The sequence below is a fragment of the Nymphalis io genome, chromosome 3 (assembly GCF_905147045.1).
Source record: "Nymphalis io chromosome 3, ilAglIoxx1.1, whole genome shotgun sequence".
NCBI classification, from domain to species: Eukaryota; Metazoa; Arthropoda; class Insecta; order Lepidoptera; family Nymphalidae; genus Nymphalis; species Nymphalis io.
The window spans coordinates 10,685,131-10,710,952 of record NC_065890.1 but is presented as its reverse complement, the minus strand read 5'-3'; the positions used below and the strand labels follow the sequence as shown (position 1 = coordinate 10,710,952).

The window sequence follows — 25,822 nt, the reverse complement described above, 5'->3', positions numbered from 1 at the left end:
CATATAAATAATTGCAAGTTTGATTTCTTATTATGAGGTAAAACTGACTACCTAGATGCGAGGACAGTGGTAGCCTTGCTTTCATCAATGACTCTATAGAAATAGTAACTATGGAAAAGTCTTCTTTGTAATATTAGGAAGGCGAAACAAACTCCATCCCACGCCAAACCAATGTCTTCTTGAGGAACTGAACACATTGAATCCTAAGAACAAAAATTAAATATTATTATTTTTTTTTTTTTTATAGAATAGGAAGGTGGACGAGCATATGGGCCACCTGATGGTAAGTGGTCACCAAACGCTCTTAGACATTGGCATTGTAAGAAATGTCAACCATCGCTTGGGAACTAAGATTTTATGTCCCTTGTGCCTGTAATTACACTGGCTCACTCACCCTTCAAACCGGAACACAACAATATCAAGTATTGCTGTTTTGCGGTAGAATATCTGATGAGTGGGTGGTACCTACCCAGACGAGCTTGCACAAAGCCCTACCACCAGTAAAATTAATTATGTTAAGGCTTAAGAGGTTCCTCTTATTTATTGGTATTCATTTACTTATATCCGTATTTAAAATTAACATAAAAATTAGGGTTATACGTAAAAATTTCAATAGTAATTGTCAGTTTAAGGAACATTTAAGGATTATAACAATAATTCCGAATTATACCTTGTCATACTGCATCTTAAGAAACCTGGCGATGTTTCCTCCGGCGAACTTGTCGACGCAACCGATACCCAGCAGCTGCACGAGCCAGCACGCGTGTTCCTGCAGCACTGAGCTGAACATGCAGCCCGGGATCTGCAGTAGCGCCTTCACTACCACCACCGACACATTGTAGCGTAGGAGCCAGGACCACCTAGAATATTTGAGTATGAGTAATTATTATTGTTTTATACGTTGTATATACAAAGCAACTCGTTACTTTCTTTTTACATTTATTATTATCTTTCGGTTTTATGGTTAGATATTATGAAATTAGATATGTAAAAACCTTCGAAAAATTATTAATTACTTTGTAGTGCAGTACCAAAAAATATAAATATAAAATTTCCTTAATTTAAATTAAGTTTTTTATCTTATTCCTTTAAATATCGTAAGACATAACAAAACCTCACCATTGCAATATTGCTTCCTTCGGACGTAAATAGAAATCTGTCCCTTGCCACAGGAATATGAAGGAACCGATGAGGTAGCCCATTGAAAACAGATTGACGCGGTTGGTGCCCGTCATGAACATAATGGCGAGGGTCACCCACAGCATGCCCAGAAATACCATTCTTTTCAAGACATCTAACCATGATCTATAAACAAAAGTATATATACTAATGTATTTATATATAAAGAAACGACTATAATTTTCAAATAAAAAATGAACTTTTGATGAATGATTCTTTGAACTTCATGAAAACGGAATAATATCATTGATTAACCATTAGTAAAGAAGGCGTCTTAAAGGTGCCTTATTTCACCAAACAAATGAAATCGTTAAGAGTAAAACGTTATTACCCGACATATCCTAAAAAGTCTGGTACTGGATTAACAAAGTTGGGGGTTTCCCAGTCTCTGCCGATGTCCTCGCTGTTGGAACCGCCGGCGTAAGATTCGCCGTGTACTTTTTCAACGCGAAAGACTCTCAACTGGCGCGCAGCGAACAAAAGCAAGAAGTAGTCGAATATGAGCTTCACCGCGTGCGGGGGCTCGTCGTCGTACGGTAAAAAGAGCCATGTGCGGATGTGTTTCATTTGCTACAAAAAATGTCGTTCATTTCAGATTAAAGACGTCCGTTCTGCAATATCGGTGACCCATCGTCGAGGGTCAGTGCCCTCGAGCGGGAGCGGCGCACCTGGTCGCTGCCGCTCCAGGGGTAGCGCAGACAGAGCTGCGGCACGAAGCCGACGGCCAGCATGTACTGCAGCGGCACGAGCACGGTGACGCAGGCGGTGAAGGCGGGCCACAGGCGCGCCAGGCGCGCGCGCCGCGCCGCCGCCAGCGCCAGCAGCCAGCCCGCGTACAGCACGGCGCACACGTCCATGCGCGAGCCGATCACGCCCATCAGGCACATCAGCGAGATCTGCGACACGCGCCCGCCTCACTATCAGCTCTCCACGTCATTTTGGAACTTATTCCGTCACTTGAAAGCTTCGATGGTAGTTTTGCGGTAGAGATGATTAAAAATAATACCTCAACTCCGAACTTGTAGAAGCCGTAGTTCACTAAATACTTAAAGCAGTGCATCAGGTTTTTATCCGCATCTACGCGAGTAACGTCTGGAAACATTATCTTCTCCTTGTTAGTCGGCAGGAGACCCATGGTCCTAAAAAAATATGTTACAAAAAATCATTCAAATTAATTATATTTTCTAATCACAGCATTTAAATATGATCGATGACAAAATGATTTACCTGAGCGTTTGCTGCCTATACCTAACCAGAGAATAGAAGGTGAAAAGAGCGATAAGGCCAATGTAGCCCTTCAAGAGCACCACTAGAGGTCGCTTTGACGTCGCCTTACTGAACCCAACCCATTCAGCGTTGTTGTATACTGTAGTATTCAGTGTATTGTTCTCTCCTGGCTAAAACATTTATATCTATTTATGATCTATTTATTTTTTTACATCATAGTGCCAAGATTTAAAAACGTGTGGTATTAATGGCGCTGAAACAGCTATAAGCTCTAAACCAGGAGTCAAGTCAAGAGTAAACAAGAGTCAGGACAAAAGAACTTACAAGTTAAAATAAAGAAATTCCCATAAATATATACACAAATTAAGCATATCGCGATTCTCACCCGAATTTGAATCCGCGTCTTTCCATTATATACATATATTTGTAACTTTACGCATGAGAAAAAATATTGCTCATTTTATTATTTATATAATGCAATAGTCACAAGGGCCAATGTCTTTTATAATCATCAATAGTCTTATTTATATCTCTGTTAATTGCAGTTATCACAATTGTGCTAACGGTACTTTTTATTATGGAGTAGCATCAGTGACTTTTATTTGGTATTTTTAAAAACATGACTGTTAAATCATTTATTCGATTCATTCATCATTTAATTGATTATAAGTAGATAAGTTTCCATACGTACTTACCTTTGTACAATTTACGTCAAAAAATGAATGCTTTATATATTCTATCTGATAGACCATCTTCGCCATAAAATATACACTAATTAAAGTTGATATTAATAATACACATATTCTTTGCTTTCGAGAGCTTAGCAACAGCGCCGGTGAGATAATTATCATTATTGGAACGTGCATGGCGCAGACCTGCAAACAATGTTCACATAAATTAACATTTATACTTCAATTTAAGATTGTTTTAATCTTATTTTAATTTTTTTTATTTTATAAAATAGATAGGCGGACGAGCTTATAGGCCACCTGACGGTGAGTGGTCACCAACGCCCTTGGACATTGGTAAGAAACGTTAATCCAAAGATGATGCGTTACCAATCTTAGGTGTAATTAAACTGGCTCACTCACCGTTCAAACCGGAACACAACAATATCAAGTACTGCTGTTTTGCGGTAGAATATCTGATGAGTGGGTGGTACCTACCCAGACGAGCTAGCACAAAGCCCTACCACCAGTGATTAACATATAAAGCCTTACTCATAAACATTGTTTAGCAAGTGTTTAGTTGAACACTGTCCTCTCTTTATGTCATCATTGATTGGATATTCGAAAGAAGACACAGAATTTAATTTATCACGTCCTAAACATGGCAAAGCTTGTTTGACTTCCGTCTGTAGACGGATTCTTAAATTATATTCTTCAAAAATTAATATAAATTACACTAATAATTGATATTAATGATGTATACTATATGCGGAATACGCAAGAAATATTTTTGTATACGCATGTCTATCGATGATGCGAATACGTTGTCATGCTATTCTGTAAGAATTCCCTTCGTTTTTAACTTGTGCAATTTTAAAAACTGACTTACGGTAATACCACATGACAAAATGTCTTTTACATAGCAATATTCAACACAATAAATTCAATTAATAAATATTTTACCATATCAATATAGAAACTTATATACTAGTAGCTTTCGCCCGTGGTTACAACCGCTTGTGAGGGGAGCAGGGCAGGTATTCCAAAACTAAATACGTTCAGTAGTTTTTGCATAAAAAAGTAACAGGGATCCTATCCACCCATTGTTGCAAACATTCTTTTTAGTAATAAATAAGAACAAATATACATACTCAACCGCAACAGCCGTTTCAAAGAATACAAAAAATAATAAAGAAAAGGAGTCACCCCAGAGAGTCCGAAATAATCTTACATTAAAGACGCAGAGGAGCATGAGCGAGAGGAAGACGATCTTGATGAGATGTATGTCGAGTAAGGTGAAGGCCTTGTCGGCCCAGTCGCCGAGCCGCCGCCGCAGCGCGCCGCCGCGCCGCCACGCCCACGCGCGCGCCGCGCGGCACCAGCGCGCGCGCGCCGCCCGCCGCGGGGACCTCCTGCGGGCCGGGGGCGGCTTACACATTGCTTTTTTAATATCGTTGGACATTTTTCACACACGGCCATCTGATCCCAAATTAAGCTTGTACAAAGCTCGTACTATGGTACATATACTATTTTTCTTTTGTAAATACATACTTATATAGATAATTACACCCCGACTCAGGACAAACAGACAAGTTCATGCACATAAATATCTGTCCTGAGTGGGAATCGAACCCACAACCTTCGGCGTGAAAGGCAAGCATCCACGCCGACCGGCTCGTCAATTGTTGCTTCAAATATACCGGTGATTACGTCAGCAAACGGTCCTACCTGTGCACGGAGCGGCGAGCGGCAGTATTGAAGGAGGACGTCCCTATGGACTGCTCTACTTCAGTGTCAGTGTCGGAGTGCTCGTTAGCGGGTCTACCTTCTAGTGGCAGCGGTGGCAGCTGTTAAATGATATAATATTTTAAAAACTTCGCACATTTTAACTAACTTGTTTCTAAATTAATCTATTTGTATCTATGCCGTCCTTGTCTGGGCAAATAGATACACTTTTTTTAAATGTTCTTTTTTGTTCATTTGAATTAAAATTAGTATGAAAATCCTGTTGGTATAGATGCACTTACATCATCTTTCATAGTGGAAGTACCGCCTTGACTCGGTCTACTTGAGTCTACTTCTCTAGCTATACTATTTGTCCTGAAACGATACATAACTTATATATAATTCAGATAAAATGTATACAGTTAAAACTTTTCTTCTATTTTGACTAACCTCGTTTTCGGATCGGATAATGCCATAAAGTCTTTATGGAAATAGTGCACCTGCATTATAGTAATGATAAGAAATAAGGTGGGCGTTAAAAGTTTTACGAAAAGGTCTGCCCGATGATATGGCTCCAAACCCAAATCATGTTGCCTAAAAGAAGAAAAAAATAACAATAGAAAATAGAATCTAGTTCCATATAAATATATATATATATATATATATATATAATTATCATAATGTAAATCATCAGTTGAAATAAAATACTTACAATCTCTCGTTGATCATCAAATAAGTTTCTATCGTCTTCGAAAAATTGTCAAATTGGTATATATATATTAGAATGAGATTGATCATTGAATATATAATCACTGTTATCCAAAAAACGTACATCAGACGACGCCACCAGTACCAACTTATCTGCAACATTGTTTATTAAATAAAATAAATTATAATTTGTAACTGGATATACAACCAAATTAAGTAGAAATTATAAATACTAGCGATTCATTCGGTGATCGAATTATCGATATTATTGAAATTTTGAGGAAAACATTATGTATGTTTTATATTTTGCATATTTCAAACATTTTTTTTCTGGTAATAAACACTAAAGCTCGTCAATAGCTACCAAACAAAAAAAGACAGAAGAGAAAACGTACTGAACTGTTTTGCCTTTGCCCATTTATATAAAGATATTTCGTTAACTGTTAAGCTCTCCTCATATTTTTAACTTTCTTTAACATTGACAAAATATAGAATACCTGGAACATGAGTATGAAAAAGAGGAAAAGGAACATGTATATGATCCTGAAGATGGTCATCCGGTCACCCGTGATGCCGATCACGAAGAGCATGATGACCACGACGTAGATCCAGTACCGCGCGCAGGCAGCTCGCAACCACTCGCCTAACGCTACCAGCAAGCGTGACCGTCGCTCCTCTTCACGAGAGGCGTCCACACCTGCAGTCGTATGATAATGACATTTGATTCAATATCTTTATACGTATATATATAAAACTTGTAGAGAGGAGAGAGCCAAGAAACTTATACATTTTGTTTGATGCTTAAATAAGTAATATTCATTATATTAAAAGGGCGTCAAATACGTAAGCGGTAAGGTGTATAAAAAGCATCGAATTTAAATATTACTTGAATAGAAGCTTATTTTTAATAGCTGCTAAGGAACCACTGGTCCATTATTTTTGTTAATAATGCATAATTTTTAAAAAATATAATTAAAAAAATATTGTAAAAACGTGATGAAAATGATTGAAATGTTTAGATTGCTGTTTTAGTGATTAATTATGAAAATTTAAAATATATAGATAAGTTTAAGGTTAAGGATTTGTTTATTGCTAATTACGTGGTAATTAATAGGAAAAAAATATAGTTTACCATTCATCAAACCTTTTTGATAAGATCGAAATGCAAAAAAACAAGTAGGTCCTTAATATAATTATTTATATTAAATATCATGCAGGAAATAAAAACATATACATATAATTAGAATGTTGTCTTCGCTGACGGTAAAACTCAGAATAGAATCGTCCATGTGGTCTGCTAATACACCAACTATTTTAATCACAATATAACATTGGTAACAATGATTATTAATTATGTTTATGACAAGAGTTACAATATAATCTCACGGTAAGAAGGCCGTATAAATGCACAGAGTACGTACCGCTGGCGGCCGCGGAGGCGGTGAGGTGCAGCGGCGCCGCCATGTCGGTGACGACGGCGGAGTGCCGGCGGCGCCGCAGCTCCTGCACGCGCTGGCGCAGCGTCACCCAGAACATGCACGTGAACAGCGACTTGATCAGCAGCGGCACGCACGGCTCGCCCTCCTCCCGGCCCAGGCCTATCTGGTGCAGGTTCGCCTCCTGACGAGCACGAATTGAGAATTGTACGCGAAACGATCCAGGCGATTTAACGTTAAATGTTACATGCAATTCCAGTAAGGAAGTGAATCGAGTTAAAATTTAGTTTCATTTTAGTTATTACCCATTACTTTACAATTCATAAATATTTATATTATTGCGAATAATTATTAAGTCTCCATATGAAACATCTACAAATATAATTAAATATTCACTTTAATTGCCGACTCATGTCTGACGAAGCGCAGCGCAAAATAATTTTCGTTGCTATTAATTCATTCATGACATTGCATACATTAAAATCATATCTATACAATAAAATAGAAAATAAATTAAGGGATTGTTCCTCGAGAATATCAAACAAACGAATTTGCATACTATGCGCTGCGCTGCACCAGATACGCGCCGGTCGTAAGAAGTACAAAGAGTAAAGAAATTGGTAAAAAACTTTCTGTTATATTAGACGGTAGCTCGTTCTCCGTAAGATTCATGCCGTATATGTACTGCGCGATGAGCAGTAACATTGCGTAGCAAACCAGCACGGGACTTGTCTTCAACATGAAGGAGCGCTGATCCTGACACAGCCACACGATATTTGCCCACATGAGGAACACGAATGTCAACCACGAGTGGAACATTATACTCCAAGCCATCATTGTTATCGTTGTCGCTATGTAGGAAGATCTAAACAATTATAAAAATAATATATATATTATCTATTAAATATCGGTAAAGGTTTTGTGTCTGCCCGTGTACCACATAGCCAACATAAATTCGGTAAACAAACAACATAATTTCGTATACTGCGTTAGTTTGAAAGATGAATCTGTGAGCCGGAGTAATTACAGGCACAAAAGACATTACACCTAAGTCTTAGTAACCATTTAATGGTTGGCGTCGCAATTACACTGCAGTGCAGTGTATGGGCTGAAATGACTACTAACATTTCTCAGCTCGTTCGCCAGTCTACCTTCCTATTCAACATACAATTTATTATTTATAAATTCTTCTCCCCGCACAATAGTAACATGTTAATTAATTACGATACTGAGGTGCTATGCTACAAGCCTACCTGATTAATACTTGGAAGAAATCAACAACAGCAGCCACAATATCATCCATTAATGTGGGCTCTTCTATATCCATTACTGATTCTGGAAACAATGTAATTACACACAGATATATGTACATTTGCATATACATTAAAATATTTACATTACAATTTCATCGAAAAAGAAGTATTATGATATGTGTCAAGTTTACTGTAGATATGAAGACTATAATCTCGGATATTTTCATAGCACTAAAATGACCACTGCCAATGCTCTTTCCATTATAGTACTTACCGTCGCACAGTTAAAGTCAAACTGTTTACTTGATTTGTGAGATTAGGTATATTCTATTGTTTAACATAAAAAACCTCATATTCGAAAAAAAACTAATTCGAACTTGAAAAGAACCGGGCAAAGAAAGTCGCACATAATTATTATTCTTAAGTCTAATGTGAATTAGTAAATTTCCTTGAAAAGGCAAGATAGCTCAGTTATACTTTACAGGTTTGAAGGGTGAGTGAGCCAGTGTAATTACAGGCACAAGGGACAAACTCCTTTGTTCCCAAGGTTGGTGGCGCATTGGTGATGTAAGCGATGGTTAACATTTCTTACAATGCCAATGTCTATAGGCATTGGTGACCACTTACCATCAGGTGGCCCATATGCTCGTCCACCCTCCTATTCTATAAAAAAAAAAAGTTAAAGCGCAGTTAAACTTACTGTAAATCGCAGCCTCAAATCACAATTTCTTAAATTAACTAAGTTTATTATTATTTGATATAGTATTTGGTGGTAATAATAAATATATTTTTTTACAATTGCCGATTTAAGAAAACATCATCAGGAACTTTGCTTGCGTTGAAAGAAATCTCTGACATGCATTCGCTAAAGTCAATCGGCAGTGCAGCAGCGTGGTACATAACTCAATTTTTTTTATAAGAGCAGAAAGTCTTTGACCTTTACAGTGGGCTATTGCACTGTCTGATACTTTACCTTCATCAGGTACAACGACGGAACCGGTGGAATCTTGGTGCAGTTGACGCGTGACCGAGCTGGTTCGGACGCTCGACCAACGCTTACTAGGGCTCATGCTACGAAGGAGCTACGGTAATTAAAAACAATATATATTTTATTATTATTATTACACAAAATATAATAAAAAATAAGATCTTTAGTATCTGTATTTATTTTTAATATAAAACGATTATACGTGTCTTACTAATATAATACTTTACTGTATATTTTGTTATCATCATTATGAAATAAATTTGAATAGTAATATCCAATTTATCTATAATTAATTTATATACAATATTAAGTTATTGTGCTGATTCATTTGTGCTATTTAGATAAATATTGTGTTCAAGTATTGAATGGTTACAAAGTTCACTATTTAACGATGCCATAAATTTTGTAAAAACAAGAAGTAATATTGAATAACCATCTAATACTTTCTATGTAAATGCAATACACTAGAGGAAATAACATAAAAAGCTTAATAGTGATGCACACGAACAAGTAATTGGTATTAAATTATACACAACATTCATGATAGGGCCAGAGGATGCATGTTTCAAAGCATTCCAAGTTATACGACACACCTATCTGCATGTCAACATTTATGTCCGATATCATAAACCGGTACAAGCAAAACATACATATTGGCGAAAAATATAAAAATGAATACCTACAGGATCATCCTCATCGGTGTTCCCACGGAGTGCTTTGGAATTTATGTATGAATAGGCAACCTACAAAAGAACGAAAGCAGGTTGCAAAAATAAAACTATTAATACATAAAATACCGAAAGAAAATTCAAAGATTAATTACAAAATTAGCCAAAAGCTATCATGCAAAATCTGTGCCATTATTAATAGTTAAGTATACATTTTTTACACAGTATTTGAGAAAATGCCGTTTTAACGGAATTTTCTTTGTTACAACCAACTATATATACACTATGAATATCTATCTATAATTTCTATCTACAATATCCTAATTATCTACACGAATTGTTTCTACTTAATAATATTTGCAAAGTGTACAATTTAAATAATGAGTACGGTTACGGTGTAACTACGAGTACAGTGTGCTCAGTGCATATTCGTTGGGGCCGGCTTACGCGAACTTTCTTCGTGGCGTTCTTCCACTTGTCGCGCGGCGCGTGCCTGCTGCTGCGGTGGAAGGACACGCCGCGCACCAAAGAACCGTTCAGTTTACCCGCTTCGAGGCCGGTTAAAGCACTTTTTTTCTTCGCCTATCCGCCCCGTTAGCAAAAGTCATAAAATCGCATGAAATTTCGAACTACTGAATGGCGCTACACCGGCATACGTCTACGGCGTTAGTCAGAAAATACAGCCAAGTCCGACGACATAAATTATATCAAAGCATGTTATTATTAGTTGAAGTTAATGATAATATTAATCAAAGTTTTCTCATTCATAAAGTGCAGATATTATATCGTTACATGCGTACGAACCTTCGGTTTGAAGAGCTCTCGCGTTTCTATAGCGAGGAAAAAGTAGGAAAATAGTATCACTAAGGGACTAGCCAAGGTAGCCCACATATGATCGTCGGTCACTTCATACGTAAAACTCGATGTGTCTGTTACGTTAAGTATAACTAGTTTTGTAAGACCAAAATATCTGCAAGATTAAAAACAACTTTTGATTAAATTAAAAAAAAGGTCTATAGTTACCTAGAGATAAAATTATTAACAATACCCCACAAAAGTATCAGGAATATTCTAAATCCAAGAAGTTATAATAATTAAGAAATAATCTCTCTCTTAATGAGTACTTGGTAATTTTGCTTTTAACATAAACGACTTACCTAGCTAGATTCGTTTCCGGTGGAAAAATATCTATAATCCAAGTGCACTGGTAAACAAGAAGTACTGCGATATGGACGCCCATAATGGCCATGATACAGCGGCTCACCACGGCAAATCCTCGTTCTAGAGGATTTCCTACAGCCCATGCTGTTGCCGCTCCCATAAACACCAAGAAATATATCCCTGATGTTACACTGGGACGCATTATTCCCGATGCCATTAAAAGGAGTAGTGCGAGATATTTTCCTGTGAATAACAATAGCACGTAAAGTATTTTTTAATATCTTTGAACCCTTATTTACCGGTTTAGGCCACGGCGAACAATCTTAAAGAAAGGAGTGCAAAGTTGTGCAAACAATAATACATGTGCTCACTATCATAATCGGCACGATACGACCGGGGCGAAATCAGAGGCTGGACCATACATGGCTTTACATACGTGCTTTTTGGTAATCAACCAAATCTTACGTATGAGTACCAGCCTATCTCGGGATTTGAACCAAGTTCATGGGGATATGCATCCTTATGTAAATAAGAACTAGACCTGACTTAACAGATTAAGTTATGCTAAGTACCTGCGCTAGTGAGCAAAGGAAACCGCTGATGCTTGGAATCTTTTCTAATAACTTCATCATTAGAAGATCCAACGAGAAGAGAACGCACCATCAAGTTCACCACTAATGATGTGCCCATTACTACCAACTAAAAGATAGAAATAAAATAAAAGTTTTCATGGTCTTGTTTGACTCGATAAAGAAAAATTCCATTGGTTACATTATTAAATATTTCACCTCAGGTGCAAGATAATGCACTGCCATAAGTGGATCTATACCCGCATATGATACAAGGCCAAGATTGAATCCGATCGTTTGGATGATTGGATAATCCTCGAAAAGAGAGCCATAAGGCGCAAAACCCGCCAGGACACTGTGCCATATTGCATGAACGAGCAAAAGCAACGCGGAGACAGCTAGATTGAGTTGGAGATATTTGCCTCGACAGCCTGAAATTAAAAAAAAAACAGATTAATTCAATTCCCATGGAAAATAACACATTATATTTGTAAAACAGCGAGTTTGTTTCTCTTAAAACAATAATAAATATCGTTACTAAAGCGCGATATTCAGTGGTCTACAATACGCAGCCAAGAAAGAGTGTAGTTTTATTTTTATTTCTGATCTGCTAAGTTTCAAGGAGGCATTAGAGAAAAAAGAATCTATTCGATGAAATGTTAATTTTATTTACTCACCTCGGAATGTTTTGGAATCTGGTACTTGTGGAAACGGCGCTATCAAGTATAACAGCAAATATATAAGAGAAAGACCGAAAGGCCGCAGTGCAATACCTGAAAAAAAACATCGATTAAAGAATTTCATGACAATCTTATCTATGCACTTTGTTGACATATTTTGATATCATGTGTGAGTAAGCTTATCTTAGTTGATATTAAACAAATGATAAAAATAAGTTAAATTTTAGTACATTTATACTAGTATCGTTAAGGTTCCTTTTTTCAAAAACTAAACAAATAATTTTCTTAATATTATACATATGACGGTCACACATTACAAAGCATAAAAATACGATGGTTGTGTTTACACTTATATGTTTACGTAATAAATATTGTTTGTTCATGCTTGTTACGTCTTTAGACAGACATTGTTAACATTGAACATGTTTATAGCACGGTTGTAAATAATGATTTTATCTTAGATATCAGCCATCGGTTGTAGAGCTTATTAGACAGTTATAATTTTCTCTTAACAAATGTGTATTTCTTTTATAATATATTGTATAAACAAAGTACGAGATAGAAATAATAAACATAGAGAAATAAAGCGTTCCAAATGTTTATATATTTAGGGCGTAATAATAATAAAGTAAGCTATTATTATTGTACATAATGATTTCATACAATTATATCCCCATATAAAACAAGGCGTGTATTCGTGACGTTGGTGTAGAAATGCCAAAGTAACATTTACTTGGTATTGTTATGTCGAACATATTTCGTTCCACTTTTATTACGTTCCACAATTTTATTATAATTTACGTTGATAATTCGCTGACCTTATTTTTTGGAACCACTTTGATGTCTTTGATGTATTAACTGCAATTAATACTTTATGCCACGAGTGGCTCATTATAGAATTTCATTCAGGAGGACATGATTCACTTGATTTGCTCAATGACGCATTAAAGGTTTTATATTAAGACTAGCTGACCCGTGCCCACTTCGTTGTGTGGTAAACAATTTATATCTAAATAGATTGACGTGTTGTATATGAAAAAAAAACCGTCTAATAGAAATATCACTCAATAAATGTCTACACGGTCGCGGTTCCATACCTATGTCGTATTATATCTTTAACCATTCGTCCAAATTATATACAGTAAAAGGGAAATGTCTTTTGTTTTAAACGCATGAGATGGTAAGTTTACTTATTTTGAAAAGATTTCATAATTGTTGATAATCTGACCAATAAACATGACCTAACGATTTAAATTATTTTTTTAATATAAAAAACTAATTTTTGTGACTTACACACAATAGTTAGACATATGCTGTCGCTGACTTTTTTGTAGGCATTATCAAGCTCTACAACTTTTCTCTAGAACTCACTCATATATATCTCATTGTTGCAGCGTTTGTAAGAAACGTTTTAATTCGACCGTTTTTTCTCCGACTTACTTTGCAAATCATAGTATTACGAAAAAGTCTTTTAATTTTTCGGGTTTATATATATAGCCTATGACACCCCCAAATAATGTGACTTTCTTAGGTAAAAGAATATTTAAAATCGGTTCAGTAGGTCTAGAGATTACCCCCTACAACCTCACAAACTTTACCTCAATATAATATTAGTATAGAAGTATAGATTATAACGAAATTTCCGTTTCTTAAGTACTATTACAATATTTATTTATTTATTTATTAAGGATCTCCAACAAAGAATACATACTTACGAGTACATTACATCGTGGAATTATATTTTAAACCACACCACAGCAAGCAACTATATAAATATTAAATTAAAAGAGTTTTTTTTATTATTGATCAATACTTCCAAAGTTAGATATGACTATCTCGTACATATGTATGTATATACATCAGTTGGTATAAAGCAGCTTAACAGCTATCTGCAGTTGATGACAAGAATATCATATACTATATGAGGTATCTCTAATATAAAGATAATTCGCATTTCGTTTACTACCTATTCAAAAGTGTGCCCACTTAAATCGTTACATCATGTTATCAAAACTAAGTGAAGCAAAGCGCGAATCCAAAATGAGTCAGATAATTCTTACAACGTACATTAATAAGGAGGTGGTTGTCTTATTATTGTACTTCCTGTGAAATAATTTCCTTCACCGATTGTCACCATTTAGGATGTAGGTTTAATTCAAAGTCACTTTATGCAATTTATCAAATTCAAAGCTATTGTTTTACCTTTGAAACCTTGAAAACAAGATGTTTTTATGTCATATTCGTTTCCATCGTTAAGCTGTCTCTAACTTAGGTTACGTTCACACTATTGCATATAAATTTAATGTAATAAACGTTACAAGTGACAATAATAATCAAACGTCTTGGTATTATTGTGTTCCGGTTTGAAGTGTGAGTGAGCCAGTGAAATTATAAGCACAAAGGATATAACATATTATTTACCAAGGCTGGTGTCACAATGGCGATGTTAGCGATGGTTAACATTTATAACGCCAATGTCTATGGGCGTTGGTGACCACTTATATGACATATTCTATATTTCAAAAAAAATACCTTCACTTTAGATATCACTGATATACAACGAGATATATCGGAAAATGTTCATGTCTTGGTATTTTTATTTGATACTAGTTATATCAGTCTGCGGTTTAACCTGCGTGAGTGGGGTGGAAGATTTTTTTTTTTTAATTATTAAGTGTTAGCCACCCTATGTTCTAGAGTTGCGGCGTATCGTCACAGAAAAATATACTAAGAAGAAAAAAAGTAGCCGTCTGTTACAGTGAATAGATTTCATCTATATATATATATAGATGAAATCTATTCACGTTAAAGTTAACTTTATATATATATTTAAAGTTAACTTTAACGTAATCGGATATTGAACTTATGATGACTTTTATTACAAGACACAAATTATGTCCTACTTACTTAATTGATGTTTGAATTTATTCATGAAAAAGTAATGAGTTTCGGTTATATAAATATCAAATCTTAGAAGGAGAAATAATCCAAAATATGAATTTTGTAAAAACTAACTAATATAATATAATTATCTTAAAGATAATAAAGATCTGCAATAGAAACCCGTTGCATGTTATAGCAAATAGCTTGTGTCATAGCGTATAATAAATTAAAATATTAACTGTTATTAAAAAAAATTGTTAATTATGAGAAACAAATTCACTATCGCAATTTATTTATTTTAATATCATGAAAAACATTGCTAACTCTTGCTTTTTTTACCTTTTTGTCAATTTTTATGAAAAAACGCTATATATAATAATAATAATAAGACAATTACATATTCACTTATTATTATTACCTGTAAGCCTGTTAAGTAAAGTTTCAAAATCAGCCTTAATTATATTTAATTCACAAATGTTATGTCATTATATTATATCAATATTTAATTATAATATCAGTGTATACAGAATATGTTGATTATTTTGACAATATTTATTACTAAAAGTACTAACTAAAGACCCTATTCACACAGCATGATCATACACGCAATTACTTATTTTTTTTAATTTATTACACAAATTAACAATTTGGACGGGGACTAGTGCTTAAAGATTTAATTATAAAAAACACTGTGTTGTTAATTTGCAAACAATAGTCGAGAGAAACTTTGACCGTATCCGTACGAAGTCGTAACTACTCGACGTATTACTTGATATCATCTTTTTTAATTGAAGTACCTACGTAGTATAGGTACAATAAACTCATTAAGAATTCAAATGTTTTGATTATTATTATGTCTGCAAAGCAAGAAAGTCCTGTCTTAAAGCTTGTAATTTTTGAGACAGCAGACACCTGATATATTTTTCTGTTTATATAATACCTTCAAATGTAAGTAGGTCGAACATGTTAACATTATCACAAACAGAAATAGATGGAACTCAAGACAACTGAAAATTGGTTTTACGTGCTATCTATGAAGTCAATAAAACAGTGTTATGCCAGTTTTAATATAACCACCTTCGTTCTCGTTTTTGTAATGTATAATAAATCTCACTCTAAACTTCATTATACACGAAGAACTGTTTTGATAATGTAATGGATTGCACTTTAAGTTTATTGAGAGCCGCATCAGATACAAAACTAGTCCATTTTGTATATAAATATTATGCCATATAGTCACATTATTCACATAATGATTGATATAAATTATAAAGTTCGGTAATTACGAGTATTAAGATTAGATTGATTATTCAAAAATAACATGACCGTCCCAGACTATATGGAAATTTAGATTAAACTGTTTTTTTATGTTAATTCATTTTATTGCTTTTATTTTATTTGCGGCTGGTATAATATTATCTTTTAATTTATATTTATTATACGTAATTTTTGTGTATTAAGTTAATACTGCTCACAATAATTTACTTAATAAAAAACATATACATGTTAGAATCTGAATGTTAAACGTTATGAACGTTAAAACATTACTAAGAACAATTAAAAATAATTCCATTATGTTTTTCACGGGGCGATTGATTAGTTGTCCAAATATTTTCATTTTAAATCTCGCCAAACCCACGCGGAAATGGTGTCAATCGAGCCGCGATAAGTCGTAAACAGATCAATGACCTGGTTTCACAGCGTGATCTTACTCCTATGTGTTTCGTTTACAATTGTTCTATGTGACATTTCTGTATATAGCAAATCACCGCCCTACAATTGAAATTTTCTTAGCCTAAATTTCTTATATTTGTTTGTTGAAAAAAAAAAATATACTATTCACGAGTATATTAGATATTACATATGACAAATGTTAACGCAAGTTTTATTTAAACTTAAATTGTCTTCAGTAGACAAATATATTTCATTGTTGGACGATTTGCGATTTTATTTGTTATACTTTTTATTACTATATACGAATACAACATAGTAAAATCGGTTTCAAAACGCATGTAAGCGACAGTTTTTTAATTTCCATTCAATAATCTTCAAATCATCTCTTATTGTATGTAAAATTATATTCTATTTTATATATATTTACTAGTTTTAAATACTTTTTACTGGTACTACTACCAGCTTGCAAGCAAGCTCCTCTGGGTAGGTCACCCACTCATCAGATATACCGCAAAACAGCAGTACTTGGTATTGTTGTGTTCTGGTTTGAAGGGTGAGTGAGTCAGTGTAATTACAGGCACAAGGGACATAACATCTTAGTTCCCAAGTTTGGTGGCGCATTGGTGATGTAAGCGATTTAGGGTCTAATCATCAAAAGCGATTCGAAATCGGCGAATATATCGACAAACGCAATAATACACTGACTTGATTTCGAGGGAACGCTTAGTGCGAAAGTGATTGTCCTTTTTGTTTATTAGGTACATTAATAAGACCATTTAAATTTTTCTCTTAAGAAATGTACCAACATACATCTATACTAATATTATAGAGCTAAAGTTTGTGAGGTTGTAGGGGGTAATCTCTGGATCTACTGAACCGATTTTAAATATTCTTTTACCAATAGATAGCCACATTATTTGTAAGTGTCATAGGCTATATATTAACCTGGAAAATGAAGAGACTCTTTCGTGGTAGTCGGATGTCACGGCCAACGCGATTTTTGAGTCAGGAAATAAATCATAGCACTCAGTACTAACCGAACCACAATCATAATTTCATCACAAGTAAAAATATTTACCGCCCAACGAAGAGGGCACGGGTCAGCTAGTATTTAATCAATATGTATAATATATTTGTCATATGTAAGTAATATCATTAAACTGGTTCAGTTCTAATTTCTTAGACATTTCCTAGTAGTTAAAAAGTGATTATGCCTTTTTTAATACTTAAGTCAATGCTAATATCGTTATCTAAATAAGCTTTGTTGGTATGTTATTTTTAAAGTTTGTTTATTGGGCGTAATCTTTAGTTTAAAAAAGTGATGCTATTGCTTGGTGACGCGAGTGGTCATGAAAGTTTAAAAGTAGTTTGGTTCTCAATTTAGCTCCAGGTGACGTTGCAACAGCGAGTTAGGATTATTTTAATGTAAGTGGACGCAGCTTTCAAATTTTGTATAGAAACTAGCTTATAATAGCTAAAAAAATCAGCTAAAAATTCTTCATAATAATGATGATGATAATATAAAATTATGATATTATATTAAAAAAAACGATTGTTTTGATTTTCGTAAATCGCAAATAGCCATAATAACTTTAAAAGAGGCAGTTATTTTGAAATCACATACAGACACTTCAATTTTATTTATATGTATAGATTCAAAGAACGGAATTTTTGTACAATGTATAATAACAGCAATGTATAATAGGCAAATTCACTTAACGTATTAAATATAAAAAATTGTATATTAATAAACTTAAGTAGTTTAACGACTGGCAATTACGAATTTACCGTCACAATTAAAAACTAGTTAAAAAAGCAGCCTATAGCAGTGATAAGATTTCATCCGTATCTATGACTGATTTCTACTACGGTCAAAATAGATGCTGGTACAGTAACAGTAACGGTACTATTAATATTAATAGCGGTATTTTTTACTTGTCACTCAAGGGACTGACATGTAAAAAATACCGCGTAGTGTAAGGACTCTACCGAGTATCGTCTGTCACTGTTATCGTTCTACGAAAACGTTCTTGTTTGTTATACATATAAGAGACGCAATTATTATTTCATCATAATTTTTGGTATATTAGTCTCACTGTGACACGTAGTATTCCGATGTACCTAACCTACTAGGAATCCATGTAAGCAACGTCATTTTGCAATCAATTTTATTTTGACGAATATAGACTTAAAAAACACGTGTTGAGGAGTTAGGATTTTAAAGTATTTCTTTAACAAATAGAGCCTAAGATCTGTGCGACCCAGATAACACTAAACATCAGCTGACTCACATTCAGGAGGTACTAAAGAACAGTAAATGTAACAAGAGAGTACGCAAACAAGAAATGTGTGAAATATAAACACAGAAGGTCTGTCGGCAAGAAGCTTTCATACCATATTATGTCAAAGGAGGATACAGAATCAAATATGTGAAATAAATATGCCATAAAACTAGGTTCACATCACCAATTGCAAAAATTTCACGTGCTTTATCTGTATCAATTGTAGGGAAAATATATAAGGAAAACTGTTGCAGTTTATATATTGGCAAATTTAACCAAACTAATAACAGAAATGATCAAAGAATAAAATGCCAGTGATTAAAATTATAAACAAACAGACTTACAGTAGCTAAACAGCTATTAAACTTGGAAACAAACCACTCGATTAAAGTTCATAACTGAAAAGTTTCCTTGACGGACAAATTCAATATTACGAGCGCGAGCAGAACGCTTCCGACTAGTCAGATCCACCATAGGTGAAACATCTAATAAAAATATGTATTATCTCAGTTAAAACCCGAATATAATATAATACATACTAATATTATAAATGCGAAAGTAACTCTGTTTTACTATCACGGTTAGAACACTGAACCGATTTTGATGAAATTTGGTATGTAGCTTGATACCCGAACGACATAGGTTATTTTTTTAATAACTCCTCCCTACAACACCAACACCCTTACCAAATATGCGGGCGAAGTCGAGGCCGAATACTTGTATTATATAACATAATAATAAATCATCATATATCGCACAAATTTAAAACGTACAACAACGTTTCAGTCGAAAATACACGTGCGATTTATGATGGATGAAACAATAATGGTCATTACACCAAATAAAGATCTTTGAACTCACAACTAATAAAAAATAACATATATTTGTGTATGTCTTAAAAAGCTTATGTAGGTACGGTACGTATGGATACGGTAACTAATTCAATCGAGTCTTCATTAGTAACTCTCAATCCCGCCGGCTGGTTTATGAACAATATTAGCATTCACAAACGATACATTACGTGAGGATTACCATTTAAATACACTACGCTGGTATGTTTGTTTGTTTCTTCAATAAAAACAACTAACAAATACACAAATCGTGTTACGTTATACTTAGTATCGACGAATTTGACATAACGATGAGATCACGCTAAATGTAGGTTGCTAGTTAACCAGTTGAACTGTAGCGTGACCTTGTGAATCAGACATCCGATAAGGCGACCGGCAACGTATTCGCCGCCCGAATATGCCGCCATACCTGCTACCTACTTAATATCGCATTGCTATTTCCATCACTTTGCGTACATTGCCATATGCCTCGAAGCGAATCGTAAACGGTACATTCAACATCTGTATAATTTTTTTAACACTAAGTTAGTTCAGAATAAATAATATACATGTTATTACATTTTTGTAACTTTAAAACAATATTTATCGAAGCAGACTAAAACGTTATGAGTAACAGAGGTATCGAATGAGTAAGTCATGACAGATGTGTGTTAAGTTAAGACTAAGCGTTTAAATACAGCCCGTTAGTCGTTACATGAAAATAATGATCTAAATGAAAAACATTGTTTCTTATTTTCATTAGAACGTTTGACTCATAATGCGTAATAGCTTCCTAGTTATATGGTACTTCTTGTAATCGTTTCGCTAACAGAAAGTCAAAATTTTAGCAAATCTTTACTTTCTGACGTTCCTGAATTTGGGATAATTCATTCAGCTCCACGTGTTAGACCTAAGGGTAAATTTGTAACTTCTCTGCATTGTTTTAGTTTTAATAGTGTTGGAGAATCCGGTGAATCCGGTAGGTAGATATAGCGGGATGAAAATATCATTCCCCCAGGAGGACTAAAATAATAATGTTTCTGTCTCTAAGTCAAAAAAAGCTGCGGGTAGTACTCCAGAAAATATTTCGCTATGTATATCGGAGCGTCACGGTATTGTGCGCAAGCGATTTCGTGCGTCCCATTATGGAGTTGAAGGGTTCCGCTAGTTTTTTGTAGACCATTAGAAGAGTGTTTGAAGTCGCAAACCTCGTCAAAACCAATGAATGAAAAGTTGATGATTATAGGTAGACCAAATCAAACCCTATTGCTACTTAATTTTGACAGTTACCTGACCTATATACTTTATATATTCTAATAATACAATTAAAGAAACCCTCAATTTAATTTAAAATATTTTATTAAAAGTAGTTTGCGATTTTTTCATTTTAAATGAACTACATTGATAATAATGATTTAATTAAGGGCGTTTGACTGTAGTTGCGCACTATATATTTTAAAACAATAATAATAAATATTAACTTAGGTAAAGATATAACTTAATTTAACCTTTCCAAAGAAAATAACATGTTCAAATATTGTTTTCTTTTTATTAAAGTGTGTAGTAATTATGTTTAAAACCGTTTTCAGATTTTACATTTTGACCTATATTCAAAAATATTGTTGAATTCAGCGTTTAAGATAACCGTAATAAAAATAGCTCTGACTGTGCGTGAGTGGTGGGTTCATATATGAATTACAGTCTGGGTGTGTCACGAATTCCCTCACTTAATATCAACATGTTGATGTAAAACGTTGAGTGCGAATCGGGCTTTGCGTGCTGGTATAATTTTTCATTACTTTAAAAGCCAAATTACAGACATTAATTAACCAGAACTCCTGGAACAATTAGCACGGTCATGTTATAAAATACAAACAATATATCCATTATAAACTGCAGTGAGGTATTCGTCTGTTACCTACTTAGTATTTTTTTTAGTATTGGTTAGATATGAAGATTTGGTCTCGTATCGGGTTATTTAAAGAAATATTCTTGATGATATTATTTTATTTATACTTGTCTCCTTTTAGCCTTTTCACGCCATCGTTGAATATACCTAATTTATAATGTTGTATAATGTATGTTGGCTTGTTTATGCGTTTTTGTATCTTTACATCACAACTATGCAAGATCTACTACCTTATACACTATGTATTTGATTATGTAATAACCTGTGAGAATTTAAAAAAGGAATGCAAATTATTGTTTTTATTGTAGAACAAATTAAAAAATGAGGAACATAGTCATTATATATCTATTAAATTGAATATCGCGTAGGAAGGTTCATGTAACGGTACCGCTGCAGGCGCGGTCCATTAGTTGCACAAACAGTTTTACTTGAACATCGAACTTTCGATTCCTTGGTCTATATTAAACACAGGTTCTCAGGTTATTTTATACATATTTATTAAATAAATATACATCTAATTCTAATTATTATTTACTTAATTGTATTCATCACTTTACAGCAGTTTAATTATTGATAATCAGCCCCAAAAAAGGCTAACAAATTTCGAAACAAAAAAGTTATAATTAAACATTAATATTTTTTTGTTAATAAATAAATAATAGATTCCGATTTATGGCTCATTTCATTTATATGCCATGTGGTTATAGAGGTGAAAAGTTGCCCTTTAGACCCAAATGTTCCGTTTGAGGAACTGATGCGAGAACGACAAATGAGGTTAGTTATGTATTTTTGTCAGTTATTTGTTATGTAGGTTACCGATTAAAATTATATACTTCTTTATTTTTTCTTCCAATATAAGTAATATCACATTATTATGCAAGTTATGGAATTTAGAATCATGTGGTGTTCACGTATTTAGTCATACGAATATTGTAAAATATCGAGGAACTTGTAAATAATGTATGTAGTAATGAAATTATAAATTTATTTACGAATTTGGTACGTTGTTATCAATCTTTGTAGAGCCGCAACAATTGGGAGTAATGAAACACAGAAGAAAAAATAAACCAAACACGCAACTGATGATTTATTATCATAAATAAAAAATAAAAATGGAATTTTCTTTTTGCGTGTGGAATATGCAAATATCGAAATTTAATAATCAGAGGGCTTCCTAAGCAAGGGATGACAATTCGGTCAAGAGGTCAGAGAACGAACCACGAGGACGCGCCCAGTACGAGGCGCGCCCATAGGATACATTACTCCTATCCCGCATTGCGACGTTATAAAAGCTAAATCAAATCTTTGCTGTGATAACACTCCAAAGATTTTTTACCTATACTTATAAGCCTCATATTATATTTTAATTGTTATTATTCTATACAAATAAAGTATATGTAAATGTTATTTAGTTTTATATTTGAAACAACAATATAATGGAAACAATTTATTTAAAATGTCAAGTAATAAATTTAATTGTAAAAAGTAGGGATACGAAAACGAAAACTCAAACTTTTGAAGATTACTTTGTTAGATTATAGCCGAATGAGATATTTATGACATTTTTTAAAAATATTATAATAAGCTTTTAACGATAAACGTGCCAACGGCACCGGCATAGACGACCGGCCGGTTTTGGCGGATTACGTCACATTGGCCGCCTTGAAAAGTTGAGAATATTGCACAATTCAACATTTTAAAGCATTCACTGTAAATCTGGCGACCAAGATATATAATTGATAATATTAAATAATTAATATATGTTATTAACAACATGTCATAATCATGTTCATAACAATTTTAAATATTCTAGAATTTAGTTAGATTATGTTTATTTGATTTCACACACGAATTAAAATTTTGTAACGATTTTAATAATACACAGATGTTGTATGTTATAATAATAATAAGAACTCCACACCAAGTTCTCTCTTACTGATGGCACTATGTTAGCAAGAATATAAAGTACCTACATAAATATATTTAAAGAATCATTTCTGTTTATGAAAAACCTTTGAAATAATTAACTTACGTATACAGGCAGGTTTATATCAAGCGCACCTGCAGTGCGTCCATTGCACGCGGACGATAATTCAAAGGAAGGAATTTAGCGAATACAGTTTAATCTTCATTATTAAGTACAACTTAATTCCACTCAGTGTGACTTCTCATTGACAAAGTTAAGTTGACATCAGTTTTTAAGATTTTATTGATACTCATTGTTTGTGAGGCAAATGTTTAAGAGGCAATTTTTCACATGGCTCTTTGTTTGAGTAGGTAACAGCTATGATAATCGTAAGAATTAATATATATTATTTATTGTTATAGTTTTACGTAATTAATTATTTTATGTAATTTATTTATACAATTAGTATCTGTTAAATTCTGCTGTCTGTATTATTACTGTATTTTATAGAATATTGTTAATTACTGTCCCTTCGATTATTATAAATTTATTTATTATTTTATATTTTCGGCATAAAATTATAAAAAAATACTTTACATTTGCAAATTGTTTAGTAAATACTAATCATATTTACCATACTAAAAATTACAGAACATTTTAACCATGTACATATTTGTCAACTTAATTTTTGCCATCTGGGTCAAAACAATTTCTTAATACTTTTGTCGTACTAATTACCTTTTTGGGTCTTTTTCAAAGAATTAAAAATATAATAAATTAACATAATTCAAAGCTTCAATTTTTTTTTTTTGTTTTTTATGAGGAATTATATACAATATGCAGGTATATAAATTAAGCAAAGGTTTTAGGTAAGTAAGTTTAAAACTATATATATTTTAAAATTTATAATTTAAAAATTGTAGAACATAAAATGACAGAAACTTTTTTTAAAAATGCCCAATGTAACTGATATTTTGCTTAAATTTTATGTAATGATAATACATTAGAAAATAATTAAACATTTCTCTAAATTTGGTGACTAGTTTTATTGCTTAATGCAAATCACAATTCTATAAAATATGTTTTTTATTTTCGTTGCGTTAAGCGAGTTAATTTTATTACTTTTGTAATTTAAAAAAGTCATTTATGAGCTTTTCTTATATTTTTCCATTTTTATATATGACTGAATTATTTTAGTAATCAATAATTGGACAAGAAGAAATCTTAACTAATTAAGCTCTTTATAAATATGCAATATTATATAACAATGCCTCTTATTAGAATACAACAAAAATATTATTTCATACATATAAAAATATTACATATATAATTAGTAGTATTGTATGCATTATCAAAATCACCAACATAAAACATTGTGTGTTTTATATTTGAAAAATAATATTTGTATTGAAATAAATTGACAAATAAAACTTAAGGTAAAAACTTACCAAGAAGCAGTGACGCTGGTAGAACCAAGCGCACTAATAATACCGAGATATAGTATTTATGCATTGTATTTATCTGAAAAAAAAATATATAATATAAAAAGTCGAGTAATATAAGAATATAATTTCAATTTACATATTCTAAAGATAAAATCCTCTTACATTAGATATTTTATAAATTGATCTATGCATTACTCATATCTGAATATTATTTATCAAAACTTATTTCGTATAACTTACTTTATACTAAAGTGTCCAATATACAAATAGCATTTGAAATTAAAACATCACTAAAAACTACTTTATTGTTTAAACACTTAGCAAAGTTTAAACTAATAGTTTTTGGTAAAATAAACTTTCGTACTTCCTATTCATTTTTGCATAGTGAAAATTTTCAAAACCAAAACACGACCACCTCTCACAAAATCCCTTATGACACTTGACATGTTGACACTGACAGGTCAGTTATAGAGTTAATTTGACCGCTCTTGTAATTTTGAATTTATATTTGTATTTATTTTGAATGTTTTCGTGAGTTGACAAACGAAACTTAGGATACTTCCAATAAAAGTTGACAAAACATATTTATATGTCGTAAGTTTTGTGTAATAATTTGTTTTGTAAGAAATAA

At 33.1% G+C, this 25,822-nt stretch overlaps 1 protein-coding gene across 1 annotated transcript in view; it reads right to left on the bottom strand.

Annotated features, from left to right (window-relative positions):
- Nucleotides 1-25,611, bottom strand: part of LOC126781079 (piezo-type mechanosensitive ion channel component) — a 42,529-nt gene extending 16,918 nt beyond the window's left edge. Inside the window, exons 1-26 of the mRNA XM_050505882.1 lie at nt 25,432-25,611; nt 25,195-25,267; nt 12,260-12,355; nt 11,802-12,013; nt 11,586-11,712; nt 11,010-11,256; nt 10,657-10,822; nt 10,300-10,434; nt 9,170-9,278; nt 8,197-8,278; nt 7,547-7,808; nt 6,929-7,124; nt 6,005-6,204; nt 5,512-5,660; nt 5,250-5,393; nt 5,102-5,174; nt 4,803-4,921; nt 4,306-4,486; nt 3,102-3,281; nt 2,407-2,576; nt 2,186-2,318; nt 1,848-2,075; nt 1,511-1,749; nt 1,120-1,305; nt 671-860; nt 52-203 (exon numbers count right to left, since the gene is read on the bottom strand). Coding sequence (XP_050361839.1) covers nt 52-203; nt 671-860; nt 1,120-1,305; nt 1,511-1,749; nt 1,848-2,075; nt 2,186-2,318; nt 2,407-2,576; nt 3,102-3,281; nt 4,306-4,486; nt 4,803-4,921; nt 5,102-5,174; nt 5,250-5,393; nt 5,512-5,660; nt 6,005-6,204; nt 6,929-7,124; nt 7,547-7,808; nt 8,197-8,278; nt 9,170-9,278; nt 10,300-10,434; nt 10,657-10,822; nt 11,010-11,256; nt 11,586-11,712; nt 11,802-12,013; nt 12,260-12,355; nt 25,195-25,258 — 4,040 coding nt within the window. The 5' untranslated portion in view covers nt 25,259-25,267; nt 25,432-25,611. The remainder of the gene's footprint in view (nt 1-51; nt 204-670; nt 861-1,119; nt 1,306-1,510; nt 1,750-1,847; nt 2,076-2,185; nt 2,319-2,406; nt 2,577-3,101; nt 3,282-4,305; nt 4,487-4,802; nt 4,922-5,101; nt 5,175-5,249; nt 5,394-5,511; nt 5,661-6,004; nt 6,205-6,928; nt 7,125-7,546; nt 7,809-8,196; nt 8,279-9,169; nt 9,279-10,299; nt 10,435-10,656; nt 10,823-11,009; nt 11,257-11,585; nt 11,713-11,801; nt 12,014-12,259; nt 12,356-25,194; nt 25,268-25,431) is intronic.
- Nucleotides 25,612-25,822: the final 211 nt, after the last annotated feature.